General features: G+C 41.5%; 1 protein-coding gene across 1 annotated transcript; it reads left to right on the plus strand.

Moving 5' to 3' along the window:
* Positions 1-10642: 10642 nt before the first annotated feature.
* Positions 10643-22436, plus strand: LOC118116578 (protein delta homolog 1). The gene is made up of 6 exons (XM_035168356.2): positions 10643-10738; positions 11191-11273; positions 11450-11510; positions 11992-12122; positions 12882-13023; positions 19827-22436. The coding sequence occupies exons 2-6, from the start codon at positions 11222-11224 to the stop codon at positions 20611-20613; spliced, it is 1173 nt and encodes a 390-aa protein (XP_035024247.1). The 5' UTR covers positions 10643-10738; positions 11191-11221; the 3' UTR covers positions 20614-22436.
* The last annotated feature ends 1093 nt before the right edge of the window (positions 22437-23529 follow it).

Genomic DNA, 23529 nt, shown 5'->3' on the forward strand with positions numbered 1-23529 from the left:
CACAGGACGCACGCCGAGCGCTACAGGCGAATGTGTTCTTCTCAGAAATGTTTTAGATATAGTGGCTTCATCTAAGAGGCTGAGTTTATCTTGCCTGGCGTTGGCCTCTTTTCAGCTGTGACTGCGCGTGTGAATAATTCATAGCTGGGTTAGTGAGTGAGAGCGAGCAGAGAAGAGGCAATATCAACACTGTCTTAACCTTGGGGCCGGCAGCCACAGGTTTCCGTTGAAAGATGAAATTCAATTAGAAAAAGGAGAAGAATATCTTGTCCTCCGCATGATTCCTCCTCCGCCGCGGCTCAGCGGAGCACAGGAGGCCATCGTGAGGGGTTTACAATGGCAGCAGATAATCGATGATAAATAATGAGCATGTTCTGAAGTGCATCACAACGAGAAGCGCACCAGCAACATGGGAATGTGGAGTCTGGTCGATATCTTACGGTGTTATTGATTAAACAGCAGAGATGCTTAAATACATTTTTAAAAAACAATGTGATTTTCGTCTGAAAATAACATGAGAACGGTGCCGACAATTAAAAAGCAAAGATTTGTGTGCTCCCATTAAATATTTAACCTGCTACTTTAAAATATGTTGGGATTTGCAGCTTAATGACAAAATATGTTCCATTTTGTCAATGACGTTTCTTATACGCAAAACTGGAAGAACACAAATATTTCAGGATGAAAAAGAGGCGTCCTACACGTAGAAGAGGCAGAGGAAGACGTCACCTCAGAAGAAGGACGAGATTGTCTTTTGGTGATAAGGGCCGATGCAGGTGTCGATGTGCAGAAACAGAAACATCTGAGGTCTGCAGCAGAATTGATTCGTCATCCTGCCTCCTGCTCTAATCAGGCACCCCCGCTTGTCTGAAAGCACATTTTCCTGTTTTTGTGAATAGGTCTGTGAAAGGCAAGCTCACTTTTCATGTCTGGAAATGTCTTAAGTAAATCTGTTCATCAGGGCTTTTAGCATTATTTTCTGTTTTCTGATATTCAGTGTAGGATTTACTTTGGCTTACTTAGGCTTTGTTATCCCCAGCTGACTGGTTAGTGAAGAAAGCCAATGTAATGCATTAGTGATCACTGATTACAATGAAATGGCCTAAAGGGCTTGTTGAAGAGACATCACAGACTGGCTGTGGAGGAGAAGGCAGTTTTCAGAGATTTCTATGGTCATTTTGATAACAGCTCAACTACTCATATCTATATTACCTCGCTAAGGAGGTTGTGTTTTTGCCACCCTCTGTTTCTTGGTTGGTTTGTTTTCTCATCAGGATTGAGGAAAAACATCTGAACGGATTTAACGAAACTTGATGGGAGGATGCAACATGGAACAGGAAAGGACCAATTTTGGCGCAGATCCGGACAAAGGGCAGATCCGGGACTTTATTGATCACGTTTTTTGAAATTTACATTTTAACCAGGGAATAATTCATGGATCGTGATGAAAAAAATATTTAGGGGACCACTATCTCTAATTGTATGTAATTTGGTGAGGCTTGATGAAGGGGACCACCTTGGCGGAGGTATGTGCTATACCCATGTACTTGTTATTTCATCGGAGTTCCTCTCAGGTTATTAAAGACTACAATATTTTTCTGTGAGGAATATTTCAGATTGACACTTTAAGCTGTTGCTGATCAGCTTCACAGGCCGAACAACTGCTGCTCTTGAAGTCGTCACTAACCCAGATTGCACAGTTTATTCCTGATTGCGCACATTTACTGCCTTCTTCAACACTTGCAGGTGGCCGTAGGAGCGCTGTCAAGCACCCGCAAAGAGGACGCTCATTATGATGAGTGACAGCTGCTGGTCCCCCACAATCGGGTGCAGAGAGGAGGGAAGGACGCACATGACATGTTGTTTTTCTGAAGATGAACAGACTTGAATCTGGCTTCTAATGCCCGAGGATGTGTGAATAATGGATTTTGCCAGGATGAACAATAACTACATTGAATAGTGTGTGAGAAATGATGTCGGATTATTTGAGATGAGTCATGAAGTAAACAGGTGAAAAGGTTGGATAAATGCAGGATAAATGCAGGCTCCCTGCTGTCTTGTGCCCCCCTCCCCCACAGTCTGGCTGCTTTCCTCCCACTCTGCTGGGTCTTTTAATACTCGGTGTGCGTGTGGCACAGTAGGATGCAGGTTTGTAATGAAGTTGATGACAAAGAGTGGGGGGGAAACAAAGAGGAGACTACAACAACACCATTAATCTCGATTATATTCAGAGGCAAACATATAGACACAGCAGCGGCAGCAGAGCAGCTCAGAGGCACATAAACCGGATTCCCTTTAATAAAATAAAAATAGGGGTGCCAGCTTTATAGACAGAGCAAGAGTTATGTTATTGCACTAAGAGTCATAAAAAGTTTTAATGCATTCACCAACAAATTAACTGACCTCAACAAATCAACTACATAAATCACAGAGTGTACCGCCGGTGGTTGTGTTTAAGGGCTGCGTCTAATCTGTGTGTGGGGAAAACCAGTTTCCAGCGGACGCACTCCGTCAGCAAGTGCTGTGAACTACTTACCTATTCTATCTGTCAGTCCTGGTATTTGTTTACTTCAGGGCCCGGCTATCAGCTCTCTACAGCACCTGGGCAATTTTCGCTGTCGGCTTTGGGTTTTTAGATAGGTCGGCAAGAAAGGGCTTCAGGGACCAGTTGAAGAGGTACACGCTTTTAACGTACATGCACCTCTGCAAGGACGCTCACATGTGGACTGCTCACAGAAATGCAGGCATACAGAGATATACACGAACACAATCAATAAACCTGTCTGAAAATGATGCTTTCAAGAGAGAGCTCAAAGCATTTGAGAAAACGTAACTATAGTCAGGTTTTGACTATCGTTTGAAACTTTGAATGAACAGACGACCAGCGTTCTGTAGCAGTGGGGGCGGGGCAGTGAGCCTTCAGGCTGTGGACGGGGTTGAGCATGTCTTCTTCAAAGTCCTCTGATAAACTACAGCAGTGCTCGGCAATGACGTCAAACCACGGGTCACAATCGCCGCCACGTCATTTTGAAAGTTTGATTATTTTCATTTCACCATATCTCAATCATTCCATGATCGCTGTCATGGCAACAACACTCATAGAATCATTTCAACATTTAGCAAATTGTCTTCAAAGTAAAAGCACAACTTTTGATTTGTCGCTGCAATGCTTTATATCGAGCTGAATTAAAGAGCTTTTATTTAAAAAAATTGTGAACTTGGGTCTGAAGCTTGTGTCAAATGCTTAACAGATTTCTGAAATAGCCGACATGCAATATAGGAAAAAATAACAGCAGTTAAGTAAAGAACTCAATAGTAATACAACTTATTCATTATCATTTTCTATAAAACATTGACTAAAAAATCTCTATTGCAAATAAACCAGGTAGGATGAACGCAAACTTTTCTAACTTCACTCTGCACCACAGTCTGTTTATTAAAAGCTCTGCACACAACTTCCACAACACAAACAATGTAAAGTAAAAGTATAATGTGGAACTGTTGGAGGAGGACTCACTAATGATAAGCAATAATTCTGAAGTAGAATACGGAGCATTGACACAGGCCAAGAAAACAGCCCATTCCAAACATGCAGGTTTAGAACAGCACTAGTGTGATGAAATACATACTTTCCTAAGTCAGTGAGGGTTAAAAGCAGATGGAGCCGTTAAGTGAGATAGAGAAGGTGAAACCAACTCTCTGTGCTCCAGCTGGCCCAGGGAATCAGTTTCTTAACTTGGAGCCGGTGAAGCATTAAATCACTGCTAACAGGCCATCAATTTGCACCGTGACTAAAACCCACACGGAGCAGCTCAGCGGCAGCGGCAGCGGCGATGTCTGTGTTATTTGATTCAGTATTAATTCACTCATCGATAGCCTTCTGTGTCTGGATCACTTTTTGATATCACACTTTCAGGGTGAAAAGGTGATCTTCTTGTTATATCGTGATGATGCAAGCCCAGAGCAAGGTGCAACATACACGCACAAAGACAGCGTCATCCTCCCGTTTCCCATGGTAACAGGACAGGAATAACTGTCATCAGGTGAAGTCATTCCTGTACACTTGCCATTTCCCTCCTCCTCCTCCTTCTACCTCTCCCTCCCGCCTCAATCTCTCCCTTCATCCGCTGCCACGCTTTTGTAAACTATCAGTCTCGTCCATCTGCTTCCTCCTCGACCTTAGAGCTCTCCTGACAACGAGAGGTTACAGTTGCCATGGAGATAAGAAGCACACTAGCTCCATTAATGAAATTAAGTCAACATCTCTATACGCTGGCTCACAAAATGAGCAGATGGCAAATTCCACAAATATGATTCAGGTTTCTGCCTCCGCACGTCTACAGTGTTTGTGCTCAGCAGCTACATAACTTATGAAGAGGCCGGGCATTGAAAAGCTCCAGGTATCAATACTACATGTGATTGGATGACTGAAACATCGGTCATGTTGTATGTTTACATAGCTGTTTTTATGAAATCAATAAATTGGGCCGTGCAAAGTCAAAACTCCTCCCGAATATAATACTAATATACTAATATTAAAGATCAGCATTCTGACTGAGGTTAAATAGCCTTTTCCAAATACAGCAGTGTTGTCTGCTACATCATGTTGATGTGTTCACCGTCAACAGAATAGATTAAGGGACTCACCACGAATCAATGGAACACTCCTATTTACTTCCTTAACATTTTGAAAGGGTGTTTTAAAGCCAGAAGATCGTCCGCTTTCTGCGTTTTAAATGGCTGCAGATTAATGGGAGGATTATAGGAAAAAATCGAAGACATTTTATTTTCCAGAGTTTCCTGAGTTTGGAGCTGTGTGAACAGTTTGTTCCGAGGGAGGCTGAAAAAAGAACATAGGGGGAAAAAAAACTTGCATTTATAAAAGAACTAATCACACTCCTCTGCGCAGAGTTGATGTAACACCAGTGTAAAACAGCAGCATGGGCCAATGCGCAATATGCCCTGCAGGAATAGGAAAGAGAGGAAGTATAAGCTGAAGTCAGGTACAAAGAGGTGACTCTAACCATTAACAAGACAGTAGGTCTGACCTGCAAGTCACGAGGCAAAGGACGTGACGGCTGATATGAATCATCCTGTATGTAACAATTAAACGGCTCATTGGCTGCTGATGAGACGCCAATACCATCAACTGCACCAGTTGTCATTCAGGAGCTAATGTGTTTCCCTCCTCGCGTGTCTCTGTTCTCATTTGAGGATTTTTGGGAGCAGATATTGCACGATGTCCTGCAGCTGAAGGTACTTGAAGTTCTGCCAACACGTAGGTCGAGGCAGAGCTGTTCTCCCTTAGCATAGTGCCAGGAAAAGGCACGGTGTGCCGCCATACAGATCGTCTTCACTCTACCTTTAATTGATTGGTACACAAGAGAAATGTGCTCTAAGTTTCCAGCCGCCATCCCAGATTCATGCAGGAGTGCTCGGCAGCATGCTTGAGAATGAAGAGACTAATGTCTTGTCCGGATGCTCCTGGACTGCAGCGGGATTTGGTGCTGGAAGCATCTTTCATGCAGAGCTGAGTGCGTTTTGTGCTCGTGAGAACTGTTTCTCACGAGCTTCCTGAGCGCCTCATTGACGGACACTCCTGCGTCCTCTCTGCTAACCACAGGTATCCCAGCTGTTGAAATCAATGTAATAAGAGACAGAGAGTGGAGAGAAAAGAGGTGAGGAGCCAAATCACTGAGGAAATGACAACGCCATTTTATCTTTCACCTTTCACCAATTAAATAAGCCACTCATGCCCGAGTCAGACGCCGGTTTCTCCTTTGTGACTAATTACGGCTTGCGTTTGGAAGTTGAAAAGCCAGAAAATAGAATTAGCCCCAGATTTGACATATAGCAGTCAGCTCTCCACCTCTTCCTGTCACCCACAGAGGCAGAATGAGTGAAGCTAATGACACTATGCCACAGACAGGGTTTTTTTATGAGATCCTCATGACAACGACAATGTCTGTCAAGAGACTAAACTGACAGCAAAAATTGCCTTTATGGAAGATGAATGATTCAGTTTTTTTTAAGTGATGAGGTGTCACATCAGTGTTAATTACCAGTAGAGCTGCGACCAACATTTATTCATTATTATTCATCGTACAATCATTTCTTGACTAATCTCTTCATCTACAGATTGTCATGAAATGTCCCAGTTTCTCAGACTTGATGACGTTTTCCATTGTAGTGTTTTTTCAAACAGTTCAATATTCAGTTTAATTTCATATAAAATAGACATAAGAAGGACATTTTCATATTTGAAAGACTTAAAACTGTAATTTTGTCATTTTTGCTTTGACTTAAAAAATCAATTGATCATCAGAACAGCTGTCGATCGACTCATCGGCTGATTGTTAAAGATGTACAGTGTACAGTTACATCATTGTTAAGAACTGGAAAAAACAGTCCTAGAACTGCAATGAAATTATACTGTATATGGTATGATTTAAACAGAAAATATAAATACTTCAAAGATAATTATTAACATGGAATACACTATTGTAATGGAAAAAAAGACGTACCACTATAGCAAATGTAATAAATGGGTTGGATGAATGATTCAAAATGATAAAATACTGCAGTGATATAGTTTTTAGGTATCTCATAGTAAAAACTGATAGCAATGAAGACAGTCTTTACGTCCTGTCACACCATCAGCTCATAAACAAGATGTACTGCATTCAGTTAAAAGTAGTGAGGCTTTCAGGGACAGAGTGACACTCATTACATGATACTCGTATTCATTTTCAATTATAATTTTCTTGACTGAGAAAAAGATTTGATTACTTTTTATGACCCAACTTTTGCAAGAAGACACACTGATGTATAACGGTATTAATCATGAAGTCTTAATATGCATCGGATATTTAAAACTGTTAAAGTCAGACCTAAAAGTAAATGTGATTACAAACTTCTTCCATTTACACATGTAGGTGCCCTGTGAATATTCCATTGGTACGCGCTGTTATCCGAAGTATAACCACATATTGTGACCATAGACTGTATATAAGATTGTGACCAGTGTTGAGATAAAGCCATTAAACCATTTGTATGCACGTGTGTGTCTGTATTTGTTGTGTAATGGCAGATGTACTGTTGTGTACCATGTCAGTAAGTGAACCACATTACGCTCCACCTGGCATGATCCCCTGTCTAATGATCCACCATAGAGCCGCCCGGGCAGCCGCACCACGTGTTATTATCCACCTAATTGTGTTTAGAATTCAATACTCGAGATTCATTTCCTGCGAGCCACAGTTCGCCAGCTGAGAGTTGAAATGAAATGATCTGTATCAAAACCCTCAGCATGGCGGCTGCATATCGACAGAATGGGGGATTTCTTTAATCAGATTCCAGAGTGCGCTGATAGACTTCGCTGAGGATTCAGATGAAATTATTTCAAAGCTCTAGTGGACGTGAAATGAAATAATCGGCGGCGGTAATGTGCAGATCTAACGCTCTGCAACACGTGACGTCTCCTCACCTGTGTGTCTCCTTGGCTCAGCGTGGGACGAACCTTCAGGAAGATTAGAGGTAAGACTTGTGGGTTATTGAGATCAATCCCTGCAGATGTATAATTACTGGAAATGAGGTCTGACTGCACTGTACACACATGTACACACACACACAATCACATGCACACAGACTGGAGCTAAAACTTGTGATTCATTACCGACTTAAGGGAGTAATACCTTTCTGATTCTGATACATCGGCTGATATGTAGTTTAAAACAAATTGGCAGTGATTCCTAAACTGTCGTACACAGATTTTTAAGACACAGTGGCTTAAAGGCTTGATATTTTACAGCTTAACTATAAACTGTATTATGAATGAATATAAATAATATATTGAAATAGAATCAAGATTTTTTTCAACCTGTTTTAACGTAAAATGTAAATATGAAAGCTCACATTTTCTGCATTGTTTATTCTGTAAAATTAAAGTTTTCATATTGCCAAACATGAACGCAGATACTGATTTGTCTGTGAAAGGCTCATATCGGCCAATTGTAAAAGTAAAAACTTCAAACATTGAGAGTGGTTTCTTTGACTGACCAATCGTTTTGATACTGAGTTTATGATGACATTTGTGATTGTTCAGTGAAACATCACGACAACAGAAATTCATTATTTTAAACTCTCAGTCATCCCATTAACATTTTACTGGCTTCATTATCAGGTCAAAGTTTGTCCAGTACACAAAATGAGCTGAAAACCCATCTATTCATAATGGTCTTTCTCTCATCTTGTGTATTGTGATGTTTGAAACTTAAATTGTCTTTTATTGCTTATATTACTTTTTTATTGTGTTATTTGATTCATTCGAAGCCCTTTGTGATTTTGCTCTGGGAAAGGTGCTATACATAAACTGAAGTATTACTTTACTACTTTAGTTTATCACTGAATCCGTTCAAAACCAAGGACGTTCATGACCATCAGCTTCAGCGAGCTATACTCTCCATTCATCTCTTCAGCTCCAACAGCTCAAAGCAAAACACAGAGTCCGTACGAAATACGATTTAAACAGGAAGCAACCTGGACCAGAACAGGTAAAAGAAAATCCAATCCGATCAAAGACCAGATGAGATCAATGTGGCGGGAAGAAAAATAAATGAAATCGATGAATGACTTCTTGACTTTAATCCTTATGCTCATACAAACCTGAGACACTTCATTAAAGAGGACTGAGTGATGTGGATCTTTCGGCGAGAGAATCACATCACTGCTGCAACGTGACGCTCGGACTCCGAGCTCGGTCTCTGGAGGCTCCAAAACAAACACGCGAGGAAAAGCCGAGCCAGGGGATATGAGACTGGAGGCCTCTCAAAAGATTATATCACATCAGAGGAGGCAGCTCTAGTCTGCGCCCATCTGCTCGGCCCTGTCTGTTTATAGTGCGTGTGTCCTTGTTCCCGAACGACGGTGTGAGAACAAAAGGGAGCTTCTTTGGCCTCGTTCGACTGGGACAAGAGAAAAATAGAATTGCGGCTCATTTGCATATGTATCCCTTGTGCTCCTGCTCTCCTGACTGCAAACCCGCACACCTCTTTTATCCAGAAACATCTCCCCCAGACAATATGACCGTGTTTATCCGTGTTCGTCTGTCGTTTATCATTGAGCCAACATATTCACCCCGTTTTTCTTTCTGGATAAGACACAGGCTGCATCTTTCAAATACGCACGAGAAGAGATAAACAATGAAGGAGATAAATAGGAAAGAGGAGTACCTTTCCCCCGATGGCTGCTTCGCCACCATTTAAAAAATCTTTATTTCTGATCTAATGTTGTCTGAGAGGAGTGCAACTCGTAATGAGGCGATTAGACAAGGTTGTATAGTTAGTTGAAAGAAAAATACCATTGGCTGCACTTAGAGGGGGATAAGAGGAGATTGGAGATGGCAATAAGTGCACTAATAATAGAGAAGGGCATTATGATGGATGACATGTGGACAGTGTGTGTGTACGGGGAAATCACTCACTTTAAAGATGAAGGGGACAGAGTTACTTAGTTAGATCTGGTTTAAGTTCGGATTCAGGATTACACAAAATCTTCTGAACCGATTTTCTTCAAACTTGGTGGAAGGGTGCAATATGGACCAAGGAAGCAGATTGGATGAAGGGGGCGGATCTAGGAAGAGTTTTTCACTTTCTGTAACATTGTGATATACAATGTTTTTAAAAATGGATGGTGAATAATGCAGAGGAACAGGGGGAATTTGGTGCAGATCCAGATAATGGTCCAGATGTATTGTAATATCAATTTCAGCAGGTTATATGCAGTATTGAAGTAGGGTGCACTTATAATTTGAGTACTTGTGCTTTTCAGCTACTTTATATTTCTGCTTCATGAAATTTCTACGGTAAATACTCTTTTTACTCCAATACATTAACCTGAAAACAACAGTTACTAGTTACTTATACCTACAAACACATGATCTCACTGGATGAGAGGAATGTGCAATCAAAATACCCCACAGTATATAAAGTAATTACCTCTGCTCGAAACAGTGACTGCTTATGACTCATTATACCATAATGATGTAATGGTGAACAGGACAATTCGGATGAATTATAAATACTTAATACTTTAAGTACCTTAAGATGATTTAGTCTTTACTTAATTAGATTTGGAATGCAGGACTTTTACTTGTATTGGAGTCTCTTCCCATTCCTGTGTTGCTACATTTACTCATGCACAGGATACTTATTCCACTATGTGGCAGAGACTCAGACAAGAGCAAGTTAATTGGATTATGCATGAATACAGAATTAAAAGCAAAAGAAAGAGAGGAGGAGACGCAGACAGAGGAAGAGGGAGAATAGGCAGAAACAAGCTGTTTGGGGCGGTGGGGGGTGGGGGGAGTATTAGCAATCTGCTGGGATCTGCTGTAGCTTGTTAATGTACAGTACCACTCCACCCCCCACCCCCCTCTCCCCCCTCTCTCCCTCTCTCCCTCTCCCTCCCGGGGGGTCATTCAGTTTGGTGCTCACTCTCTCCCTCTGCCTCTCAGGTGGGAGGAGCGTGTTGCACTGGGACGATGCACGGTGCTGCAGTCCCGTCCAAACCTCCAGGTCCACCTGCAGCAGCAGCAGCAGCAGCAGCAGCAGCAGCCGGACCGCGGGTGCACCTGGAAGAGTCACTTTCCAATGGCACGTCGCTCGGATTAAACACAACAATCCAAATGCATCTAGTATGAGCGCAGAGGCTCGGACACACAGCACCGGTGCCACATAAGGTAATGTCTGTGTGTGGGTTTTTTTTTCAGAAGAAGCCTCGAGATCATTTAAGTTAATGATGTCTCTGATAAGGAATTCTGTTTATTTTGAGAATAAGGATTTTGTCTTTTACTCTATGTCCGTGCGTAATGGGTATGTTGGGAGCAGACGCATGTGGCTCAGGCGCGCCAATTCTATTCCAATAGACAATAATATTACAGTGTGATTTTATCTTGCAGAGTGATTTTCAATCTGATAACGTTATCGTGTCACAGCTAGGTTTCATCTCCTAGTGTTTGTCTTCGTCCCCACGCGCCTTAGAGAATGTGCCATATCTGTGAAGCGCCTTTCTCGATTCTCATTTTAACGCTGTTTTCGTCAAATTAACTTTAGAGTTTCTGTGACAGCTTTTAAGATGCTCGCGGCCACTGAGCGCACCTTTTGACGACTTTACTCGCTTTGTGTTGTGCAGGATAAAAAAAAGGTCTTTGCTGGGAATTACGATGCATCTCACAGCGGTGGTCTTAATTCTGGTCGTGGCAGGCATCGCCAAAGGTAATCAGAGATTTTTTTTTTTGATCAATGTACGGACGAAAAGATCTGAAAAACAAACTCTCCCTTTGAAGCGATGTACTCTCTGCCTGGAAAGAAAGTATAACACATGAATATTTCATGGCTCTGAGTGTTTGGTGTTGATTTTTGATTCTGATGTCTCCCCGTCTCTCTCATAGGTTGGGATTGCAGAGGGTGCAACACAGAAAATGGGTTTTGTGAGAAGCCAGGGAAGTGCAGGTAACCTCCTCCTCAGATTCCTGTGTGGATGATGGGTCTCATCATGTGGGCTTTTTGCAGCCTCATTTCCATACATTGCTGGAGCTGTGAATGTCCCTCTCTGAGAAATGCAGTGGCAATCCAGCCAGCTGGATCCCCCCTGCTTGTTCTAGATCTGTTTGGCTCGTGTATTGTGCAAAGTGCCAACTCAGACATTTATTTGAACAGTAAAAAGCATTGTTTTCCTAACAGACAGCTCAACTGCTTCTGGTTACACATCCTGCCCAGTTTTAAGTGTTTTTCTGGCAGTGACTCCTGCTATGCACTCCTGAGCCAAAATGATTGGAAAAGAATTCAACCAATTACTGTTTAAATGAGAGATAATTTTCAATTTCACCCTTACTTTAAGGATGCAGCCACAGCAAGGGACAGTCACATGCCCGAGAGGAGCTGGGCGTGGTGTATTAATAGGTTGGGATTGTTCCCTTTTCCTCTCCTTCAGGTGCAAACCGGGCTGGCAAGGAGACAACTGTGACCGGTGCTTGCTGTTCCCCGGCTGTCTGCACGGCACATGCGAGAGGGCATGGCAGTGCGTGTGCGAGGAGGGCTGGGTGGGCAGCCTGTGTGACCAAGGTGAGTGTCATTAAGCTCCCGAGACGCACTCCTATCTGTGACCGCCTCTAAACGCTCGCTGACAAAACCGGTGGCGAGGTTGAGTCACAGAGAAACACACACACAACGCAACCAAATTAAGTCTGGGTAATACTGTTTAATTCTATTTTTAGATGGAGAAAGTTAGAGTGGAGGGGGGAAAAGAAAGGATGGAGGAATCTGGGACAATGAAAGCTGCAGCCACAAAATAATCCTCATTATAAAATGCCATCCCCTGCTTTCCAATTAGGGAAAGCTCATTTAATAAAGTTCACAAGACCTCTAAAGCTTTGTGTTGCGGCAGCGAGAATGTAAATGTTAAAGCCTTCCAAAAGTCACGTTTCCATTTCTGTAGATGCATCTATGTAAATTTAGCACTTGAGTAATAAGTCCTTTAATATTATTGCATGGAAATAATTTGCTGCTTCTCAATCTAAGGAGGAAAGAGGAAACTTTTTGGGCATCTGGCTCCGATTCACCTACTTATCTTCTCTCTCGGTGCATCTCTTATTCTGTTGGAGCATGTGAGCTGCTCACGATGTGTAAACGTTGGATGGTTATGTTCTCGCTTTTGCTCCTGGTGACAAGATGCTGTGGTGGGTGGGGGGGCGCGAGTGAGAAAGTGCAAACAAAGGAGGGGGAGGAAAAAACAGGCAGAGAGACACAGAAGCACACAACACGAGAGAGACAAGAAAGATCTAAAAACAGCATGCTTCTTTTTTTTTTTTTCTTCAACAACAGATACCCGCCTGTGCTCATCCAGGCCGTGTGTCGCTAACGCCACCTGCATAGAGACGGGAGAGGGGGGATACCTGTGCATCTGTCCCCACGGCTACGCTGGAGAAAGCTGCCACCTGAAGAGAGGAGCGTGCCTCACAAACGGGTACCAGCCTCTTTAATCTGCATTTTTATTGAAAGTTAAGAAAAATAAATCAATGGCTTTACGGCCTTAATTCCTTTGGTTCATCATTAGGAGAAATAATCAATACATGGTAGGATTTATGTCACCTCTCGCTGTATCATCGGGGCAGCCAATTGAAACCGCCCATGTGTGCTGGTTAGGGTCGGCCGTTAGAGGGGAAAATAATGGTTGTTCTTTTTCATTTCTGCACAAATGAGTACGTCGGGCTGTTGTGACTTGTTATAGGCAGTGTTGTGTTTGTGTATTTGTTAGTCAAAGATCAACACTGGCATTGATACAGCTCCCCAACAAACACTTGCATGCTAAAAAATGAAGAACTGGCAAGTTTCCAGGTCTGTGAACGAAAGCTTGAATGGAGCTCCGGCTCATTAATCCTGGTCAGAAAGTCCACTTTCATTTTACGACTGACGTCTCTATGAAATCCAATAAGGCAAAGAAGAACATGGTGTATGCAGTGAAGAACAGCAATAAAATCTTCAACTTGGAATTAGCGCTGCACAAACTTTAAGATATAGAATGCAACAATTCTTATTCAAAAATGACTGGAGCTAAGTTAAATATTTTGTTGACTTGTGTACGTACATCATCTGAAATGTTTCCAACAACGTTCAAACCCAGAAAAATCCTAAATTTTATTCGAGGCAACGGGACGTTTCATTTTGGTTTATAACTTCCGGGCTAAAGGTTGATTAATGAAAGAAAAACACACTTCTAACCATTTAGCCAGGTGGCTGCTTATCTCTTCCACCTATTGGCCGCTTTAATTCACTATCTCATTCATGAACATGATTTGTATCTGAGTCACGTCAGGTAGATCGTCATCAGCAATGGTGGTGAAGACAACAACTCCCATGATCCCTGTTGTTTCAAGACGTCATCAAACTAGGTCTTTTGTTACTGCTTCGATTGAGAGATCGAAGCAGAGACAAATTGTGAGCAAATCACTGACACATAATATTATCATCATTTAAGTTAATATGGCAAACAGTTGCATATTAATCTTATTCTGCACAATCTGTAGGTGAGAGACTTTGGGGGCCAGAACATTTTGCTTTCTGTTTCTAGTTTGACCAATCACATTTGAGCAGGCTTTGCTTGGTAAACTGTCCATGTGGAGAGAAAAAGAGGCAGAACACATTAAATGAAATGCATCAGCTATCTTTTAACCAAATTATCTGCATTCATGTGCAGATAGCTATTAATAGAGATTAGCCAAAATGTCGTTTGGACCTCAAACACCTTCAAAATGTGTTGCTGTTTGTGTTTCATGCGGAGAAACATTCCACTCGTTTGACTGTAGACAGTGTATGGTGAACAAAGACCTTTGACTTTTTGGCCCAGATATCCACTGTCTACACTGGAAGCACTTAAATATTTGCCGATACCCATCATCATCTGATGATAATAAATGGACTCTGATAGTGATTGCATATTAAAACAGCAGTTAAGAAAACAACATTAGCACTTATTAGGAGTCGTGATTTTGTCCACCTGGAAAATGAAAATCTAATATTCACTCTCCTACGAACTCCAGAGGGAAATATCTTCCTCTTCAGCTGCTCAATGCTCCAGTAACGCTCACCAGTGAGTTATTAACCGTGTGTCCGCTGAGCTGATAGTGTGCACTGAGCTTTAGCGATTTTTGTGCTGACAAAAGAGCATTTAGAGGGAATCCCAGCAGTAGAGTTATAGTTATAAGTGATAGTGAACTGCATGTTGGTGCCTCCATTTAAAGTGGTTAGAATAGATATTTTTAATGTGGGAACGTACAATAAAATGTAGAATACCTTCCTACATGTTTAGGCCGATCATTTCTTTATAGCAGTACACCATATATACCGTAGCAAACTATGCTATAGCAGAGTGGGACATAACCGTGCTCATATCCCCAAAACAAACACAAGCTTACATTTTTTTTTGCTCTCACGCCAAGCACATGAATCCTCTGATGTGGAAAGAATGAATTTCAGATAATTCATTCCCCAGCTTCCTCTTGTCACAAATACAGCAGGAGCCGTGTTGCTTGTGCTCCTCGTTGTTGACAAGCAGACACCTTCACACGGCAGCCGGCGCCGTGTACCTGGGCAGCACTGTAAGCTGCGAGTCGGTTCAGAGGCTGCATCCTCTGAACGTCAACATTTCAAAACCTCAATACCTCAGAGTCACTCAACAAGGCTGACACATTTCTATACTCTATAAAGTATATGACAAGAAAATCAAACGTCCTTTGCCGGAATTTGTAGGACACGTCTGATGTGTGCTTCACATATCCCACAATCCACTTCTCCCAAGGCAGTAGTTTAATCATACATCCAGATAGTCCTTGTGAATTTGCCTCCAGGCGCTCATCACTCACTGACAAATATATCACATGAACAGAACCAATTATTGCAAAATGTCAGAGGAGGATGGAAACGATTGCAGGTATAAATAACACTGTTGATGTGTGTTAAGAGCCTGGATCTGTTACCAGCATCAGAGCTAAACAGAAGTCACCACTAACTGGTAATCATCGTGCACCGTTTCTCCACTGTGGGGTTGTATTGAAGGGGTTGAAGCACATAATGTAAAACCTGTGATCAGGAGATGGCAATTTTATTCTTCCCAGGGGAACCACGTTTGTCTGTTGGCCTTTACCGCCCTGTTTGACTTCATGAGATGATGACGGAAACCTGAACACACCAGTTGCTCTGTCCTCATTTGGAGGGAGGAGGCGCAGGCTCAGTGAGGAATTCAGGTCGTCTGAAAGGACACACCTTCACGGGCCGCCTCCTTCAAAGTGTCTCGCTAGAATTGGCACACAGCTCAAGCGTTAAAATACAGTCCAAAAAGTGTACGATGAAAAGGGATGTTATCCGATGGCAACAGAGCATTTTAAATAATAACTTCTAACCCTGTATTGAAGTGATGATTGACATTATTGTTGTATAACCTATTGCTAGTGTTGTAACTGGAAACACTAGCGACACCCCTTGAAACTGAAGTCTTGCATACGGCACACTTTGCTATTTTACTTGTTGGACTCTCCGGCAGGAAATATTGCAGAATCGCAGACATTTTAACGAGCTCTGGCAAACGCTACACTACTGGAAATCACTTCTTGTTTGCCACTCTAAAAACAGCACTCGACAGTGGCTGCTGCTGCTTTGGAGCGGCGAAGAACAAGTGATTTCCGGGAAAAGAAAATTGTAGTTTCATCTAGATGAAACTAATATACTTTAAAGTCATGGAATCGGATTGGTAAATTGACCCCGGCATGTCCAATGCTGGTGTCGGCATTGGGACCTCTCTAAAGCTGACATTTAAAAAGGAACAATGAATCATCTGGATTTTATTTTTTTTGCTTTCAGATAAGTTTCACTATTGACTTAATGTCCACAACAAATCCAGAGGCTCATTCCAGTAGGCTCCCCTCATGTTTCCCTTCCCACCACTGGGTTACAGACAGGGCTGATCCATGAAGCCGTCCTCCTTCCGCCCATCAGTTGAATATGAAAGACTCTCTGGAGACGCAGCGAGCTGACACAGCCCCTCCAGACGCTGCACCCCCACCATGTTCCTTCTGTCAGACAGCCTTGTTATTGACTTGAACGACACACCTAAAATTCAATAGCCTTCAGCTCAGTGTCAGTGAACTGACAGATCTCCTCTCGAACAGAAAAAAAACCATCATCTTTTGAGTCTTATTATTTTAACAACGAGACGACTGGAGCTTCACTCGTACGCCAGCGGAATTCATCTCCATTTAAAAAAATAAAAGGGCCTGCTCGAGATTTCATTATTCAGCTCCTCAATCAGCCAACAGAGACGTCTACAAAACATACCAGAGCGATAATTCTTGAGACTGCTGCTCAGACATGGGAAGTTACGAAGTTGAATAATTACATCAGCTACTATTAGAGATATGGATTGTTTTTTAACAGTGCACTCACTCTGTGTAGCTTTACCTCGTCGATCACCAGCTGCACATGCAGGTGCAGGAGGATTATAACAAAGGCAAAGCTCAGAATAATTTACCTCTTATTACTGGGAGAGTTTTTTATTATGCAGAAAATGAGCGGTAGGGATTTTTTTTATTAGATCTGGGTGATGTGAAAATAATCAATAGCAGAATAAGGAATTTTTCTAAAATGCAAACAGTGGGTTCAATGATTGTTTGTAAGTATTTTGATAATCAATTAAATAAGTAATTTGTCAGGCATTACCATGAACACTTTTCAAGTTTGAAACAGGCATTCGTCACTATACCTTTTATTAATGAACTTCTGAAATTATTATGCATGTCTTCATGGTTTCCTACTGTACTGAAGCGTTAGTTAGTTTGAAATCCATTTGGATAAAAGCATCTGCCAAATGGAGAAATGTAAAATAATTAAGAATATAATCACCAGATTAATAGATAATTAAATTAAATATTAGATGCAATCTTATTAATGTTAAATTAAATTACTGTGACCTACTGTTATGTATTATAATATATGTATTAGCAATCAAATATGTGAGATATAAGACTGCAGACCATAGTATATAATGATGGATGGTGCTCTTCAGCTTACATCAGTGTGATAAGAACTATTGTAAATTACCATCTTTGACAAACATTTATTTAAAGGGGACATAGCATGCCCATTTTACCACAAGTTGATATGGTTCCTTGGGGTCTTAATGAAATGTCTGTAACATACTTTGGTCAAATACCACAAGGATCATTTAAAACAGCACCCTTTTACCCTGTATAAACAGCCTCCACAGAGCGACCTGTTTTGACTGCCTGTTCCTTTAAATGCTAATGAGCCAGCTCCCTCCCCTCTCCCCATGATTTTAAACGATATAAATTACAATTTTATATGATATAAATTATCAAATATGCATCCCATACTTGTATTCCCTTGTTGTCCTGGGTTTAATTTTCCCAATCACATAATTAAATGTCCCTCTGCCCATCCACTACAAGCACACAAGCAGACAGACAGAGAGAAGAGAGGTGTTGAAGACCATCATTTACCCCGAACCCGACATTCAACGCAACAACAAGCGGAGAAAGCAGAATCGGGCTGACCTTATATGTACAGTCTATGGGGCTGACCACGAGAAATGGTCCGTGTGAACAGCCAGCGGCTGCGTGCTGAGAACGGCGCTGCGCTGCCTCGCAGCGGCACTTCGCGTCGGTGTACCCGGCGTAACTACTGTAACCGGCGAACTACTGTAACCGCGAACTACTGTAACCCGGCATCAGTAGAGCTGAACACTGCGGAAGTCTTCCACACAGCTGGCAGTGTGGAAGACCGCTGCGGCAGCGCAGCGTTCGCCCAGCGCCTGGCTGTTCACAGGGGAGCATTTCTCGCCAAGACCATGTAGGAGACTTCCAGTGTATTGTTACGACACAATACCCAGGAAGCAATCGAGTCGCTCAAGCTGACGTTTCTGACTTAGAGGAACTATAACAAACGCGAAGTGTTTTCCCCAGAGTTTTGGGTTGGTAGACACAGATACCCACATTAACCTGTAGAAGCACTAACAAAGTGGAATTTGATCTATGTCCCCTTTAACGTGTTTTTTGGCTTTGTAATTTGGCCCATGTCCCATCCACTAACATGGAGAAGACACAATCTATGACCTATACTGCAGCCAGCCACCAGGTGGTGATCAAGATGCTTTGGCTTCACTTTTGGGGAGCAGTCCTCGTCCATCTTTATATATCATCTATGCTGCAAACATGACGTATAACAGTCACATGTAAAAACACATGAAAGCTGTCCGATTATTTCGATCATTGTCTTTATTAGAGAAATAATAAACAACATTTTTTAGAATATGTTATTGGCACCTACTTCTTTACCATAATATTAAACCTGTCTCAGTCTAATGTTGCTGTAATGATCCTGTTTCCTCAAACAGCAGTATACCGGCCTGAGTGTGAACCTTTACCCATGGTGCTCAGCAAACTACACTAAAAAGTACCCAGGACCTGCAATATTTACAGAGCAGATGTATTTTAGGAGGTCATTCGAGTGCAAGAATAATAAACTCATTTTAAATATACTGACTTCTGATGATGATAAGTTTTGGACTGTGTAAGCAGATTGTGGCACCGCAGTCAGGCTGATTGAACTTGGTCCCCGACAAAAATTAATGTTGCACTATCTACAGTAGCAGGGCTGCCTTCCTGAGCATGAATCTAGTCCTGACAAATTAACTGCTGTGTGTGCCATGGCCACCAGTGACCGCTGAGATCTTAAATTTAATCTGAATAATTAACAGGAGGTTTTTGTGCAATAACAGCCTGACCGGCCATATTAAAAAACTAAATATTTTCTGAGCTTGATAAGTAATCCATACACTTTGGCCTCAGTTTTTCCGAAATGAGGGAAAAGTTTATTATCAGAGTCATGTTGAAATATTTTTGCAGCTCAGTCCTTTAGTCTGTCCTTTGAAAAACAATCCAATGGATTCTTAACTGTTTTCTAAAGTTATTAATGAGCACATCACCCCTAAAAATCCAAACCACCATAGTTAGAGATTCATGATTCTCACTGGAGGGCGACTCTATTGATTGTCATTATCGATTGGGCACATTAAAAAAAGATCACTTTAAATAATAATGGCCCCAGGAAACTCCCCTGGGGGACCCCACAAATCACAAATTAAGGACTTCCATCCCTAACATCTGCTTTTTAAAATTCTCAGTGTTAAAGCTGTATTTAAAACTGCTAAAACTCTATTTTCCCTGTTGAATATTCATATTGTGCTGCTCTGTCCTTCAGCTCTCCTTGTCAGAACGGAGGCACATGTACAGACGCCAGTGGTTCAGCAGCCTCCTCTTCCTGCTTATGTCCCCCTGGATTTTCCGGAGACTTCTGCGAGATCAGCGTTGACAGCTGCCAGCCTAACCCCTGCGTCAATGGTGGCAACTGTACAAATCACGGCCTGGCCTTCACCTGTCTCTGTCCGCACGGCTTCACCGGTTTTACTTGTAACGACACCAGCAGCCTGTCGCCCTGCGCCGGCCGGCCCTGTGCCAACGGCAGCACATGTGTTGGTCAGCCTGATGGAACCTTCAGGTGTGTTTGCCAGAAATGGTTTACAGGTCCCACATGTTCCCTGCAGCACAGACCGAAGGCCAAGCCTAAACCTGCCAGTTCCAGGCCTGCGGAACACAAGGTGTTTGCACTGACCCCGCAACATTACTCCCTTCCTGCTCACGCCTTCCACAGGCTCCTCAGACCGCCTGAGAGAGACCTGCTGAAGATCACCCTGAAGGAGACCGTCCACTCCCCCGGTGTCCTCGTCACCCAGGGTCAGCTCATCTGCTTTGGCATACTGGCCCTGCTCACATGCCTGGTCATCCTGGGCACCACAGGCATCGTGTTTTTTGGCCGCTGCGAGACGTGGATGGCTAACGCCAAGTACAACCAGCTTGTTCGGCAGCAAAGGGAACACCTGCTGAGGGAAAACGGCTGTAACCAGGAAGAGCCGGAGCACTCAGTGAACATCATCCTGCCGGAGAAGATTAGACTCACCAGCTTTGGGAGACACTACACATCCATTTGATTAGATCGTCTCCTCCTCTTCCCGACTTCCTGACTACTGCCCTGTCTTGTTTGTAAAGTTAGAGATTCTGGACGAGGTTGGAATATAACTGAATGTACAGTCGACCTGACTGAAGTGGACAAACATAACACTGGATTGTAAATGTGCTTTTAATCTAAAAAAATACACATTTTACACAGGTATAAAATTATAAATCATGTCCTAACAAATATCACCTTGATGGTTGGTTTAAACAAAAAACGTCAGTGTTGTATTTCTTAGAAAACAAAAAATCGAACAAATAAATGATGGTTTTACTGCTCTTTTACAGGTAGATCTGGAAAAAATTATGGTATTGAAAGAATAATAGTGAGTATTCAAACAGGATTTAAACTGGATTGACACGTCTTTCAGTATTTGTCATTAAACTAAGTAATGATACCACTGATTTTTCATTTGTTACCAAATGAAATGTCAGATTTGATTACCATTACTGGAGCTGCAATGATTAATCAGAGTCGACCTCCAGAAAATTAACTGGCAACTATTTTGATTATCTATTAATGATCTTTTTTTTTCGTGTAAAAATGTCAAACATTTGCTGCTATGATGATAAACTGAATGTCTTTTGGTTTTGGACTGGAAAATACACCACGATGGGCTGTAGGATATTGAACTGAACTTATTATGTTGATATTTTCTGTTGTTTTTGAGGTAAAATCACAAATCAAGAAAACCATAATTAATTTAAATAATAGGTTCCTGCAGCCCAAACAAATCTCCATACCACATACTGTGAATTTTTCATTTCATTAATACACATTGTAAGTTTGTACGTATGTGTAGTAAAAACGTGTATTGCTACATTCCACCAAAAACAACTGGACTTTCAAATGCTGCAAGTAATAACTCTACAGAATGTGACAGTTTAACTGTATTTATGTAGCTGGAAAAATGACATTCCACATATACCATTGAATTTGCTTTGTAGATGTAGGACTGAGCAATATGGCCAAAAATGATATAAAGATAGAAATTTTATATCAATAATTTTCACGATATATTTGTTTTAAGTTTAAAGACAGATTTTTGCCCCTGATGAAAGGTTTTGGCTTTAAACTCTTCTTTAAGAGCAGAGAACGACAAACACTATAAAACATGTTACAAATCTGAGGTAAATCAATTATGTGTTAAACCTCCTCATTGTGCTGACGCAAAGCAATATATCCATGAATATATTGACCTTTTGTTATATTGCTACTGATGAAAATGATATTGCAAGAATTGTTGATAATGTTCTATTAGTTATTTCACAGCTCCTGGAGAAATGCCACTTCCTGTCTTTATTTGAATCTGTTAATCTTCACACCTTCATCTCTTCATCAGCTCTAGTTTCACAGACAACCCACCATGCATCTGTGAAGAGAAACACGTCTGTTACCCACTATATAAATAGTTAAACAAGTGCCACACGTTTCAAAATGTAAAATATTCAGAACTCTGATATGAGGATTTGTGATGCATACGTTCAGCCTGGAAGCAGATGCTGTTAACAATGTGGTGAGCTTTGTTTATCTTGTGCTGTTGACATCAGAGTTACATTCCAGGTTGTTTTTTTATTGTGCCCAACAACCCATAGACTGTATATAAAAACACTCAAGTCAAAAACTAATGATTACATGTACAGGTGGCATTTCTACAGAGGGCGGAGACTGGGCAGAACTTTTCAGTATTTTTTCTCAGTCTACGATTCTTGTTGTGCCAGATAATGTTTAGTTGTTTATTCTACGTTTTTAATAAATAAATATATATATATATATATATATATATATAACAAAACTGTCCACCTGACAAAAATGCTTTTTGCGAAAAGTAACTCTGTCTTCACACAAAAGTCAAGATCAGGTACTTGGCACTGCTAACACACCTGAGGTTTTCACAGTGGGACATTCACCCGCTGCACATGCTCTACACGCCGCCACCGACCTGCTCTGGAATCTGTGGAACATCTGCTCATGTCATGCTTCAGACAAATTCTTCCCAGAGCCAGCTCACTGATTATGACCTGAATGAAATCATTTCACATCCACTGCCCCCAAGCGTAAGATACAGATTCAGACAACAGTCTCTGTCTCCACCTTGTGGTGCGAGTTATCAACTGCAGCACTCAAACGTCTGTATGGAAAAGACAGCTGATATTTATAGTGTTGTCAGGTCAGGTGGTTTGAAGTTTCCCTTTCTGAGACAATAAAATTGGGAGGAATATAATAGAGCCCGACCGATATGGATTTTTCGGGATGATACTGATGTTAGGGAGTAAAAGGTTCTGATACGGATATCCTTAAAAAGAAAATGGCAAAAATTCCTAGAATGTCCTTGAACCCTTCCGACAAAGAACTGTAATTAAGGCTTGATATTTTACAGTTTAACCTTTAACTTTACTGAAATAACTATTAATTAAAAGGAAAACCAATACAGAAAAATATTTAGAGCTTGATTTAATGAAATAAGCATTTTTTTGGCATAAATGCAAATCTTTTCTGCATTGTTTATTCTGTGGAATAAAGGTTTTAAAAATATCAGCCAAAATAAACTCAGATACCGATATTTCCGTGAAAGGCTCATATTGGCCGATTTTATCAGCCAACCGATAAATCAGTCAGGCTCCAGAATATAAAAAGATAACCTAACAGCCCAAGAGAAAATATATCTACAGAAAACTAGATGTACAAGCATTAGATTTTAATCTTCTGGACAAATTATCTTCACTATCTGAACACATACATCATCCCAGGTTGAAAAACACAAGCATGTACTGAGTGGAATATGATAAAGGTGGAATATAAACAAGTACTGAAGCTCAACCTGGTTTATACTGTGTTTTCTGACACTTGTAATATGTAAACATTTCTCTTCCCATTCAACAGGGGGAGACAT

Source organism: Hippoglossus stenolepis, chromosome 10 (genome assembly GCF_022539355.2).
Source record: "Hippoglossus stenolepis isolate QCI-W04-F060 chromosome 10, HSTE1.2, whole genome shotgun sequence".
Classification (NCBI taxonomy): Eukaryota; Metazoa; Chordata; class Actinopteri; order Pleuronectiformes; family Pleuronectidae; genus Hippoglossus; species Hippoglossus stenolepis.

Bases quoted from the DNA above. Each gene is read 5' to 3' on its own strand.
- LOC118116578 (XM_035168356.2), top strand. From the start codon at position 11,222: ATGCATCTCACAGCGGTGGTCTTAATTCTGGTCGTGGCAGGCATCGCC. The intron at 11,274-11,449 runs GTAATCAGAGAT...TCTCTCTCATAG, and splicing joins CGTGGCAGGCATCGCCAAAG to GTTGGGATTGCAGAGGGTGC. The intron at 12,123-12,881 runs GTGAGTGTCATT...CTTCAACAACAG, and splicing joins GGGCAGCCTGTGTGACCAAG to ATACCCGCCTGTGCTCATCC.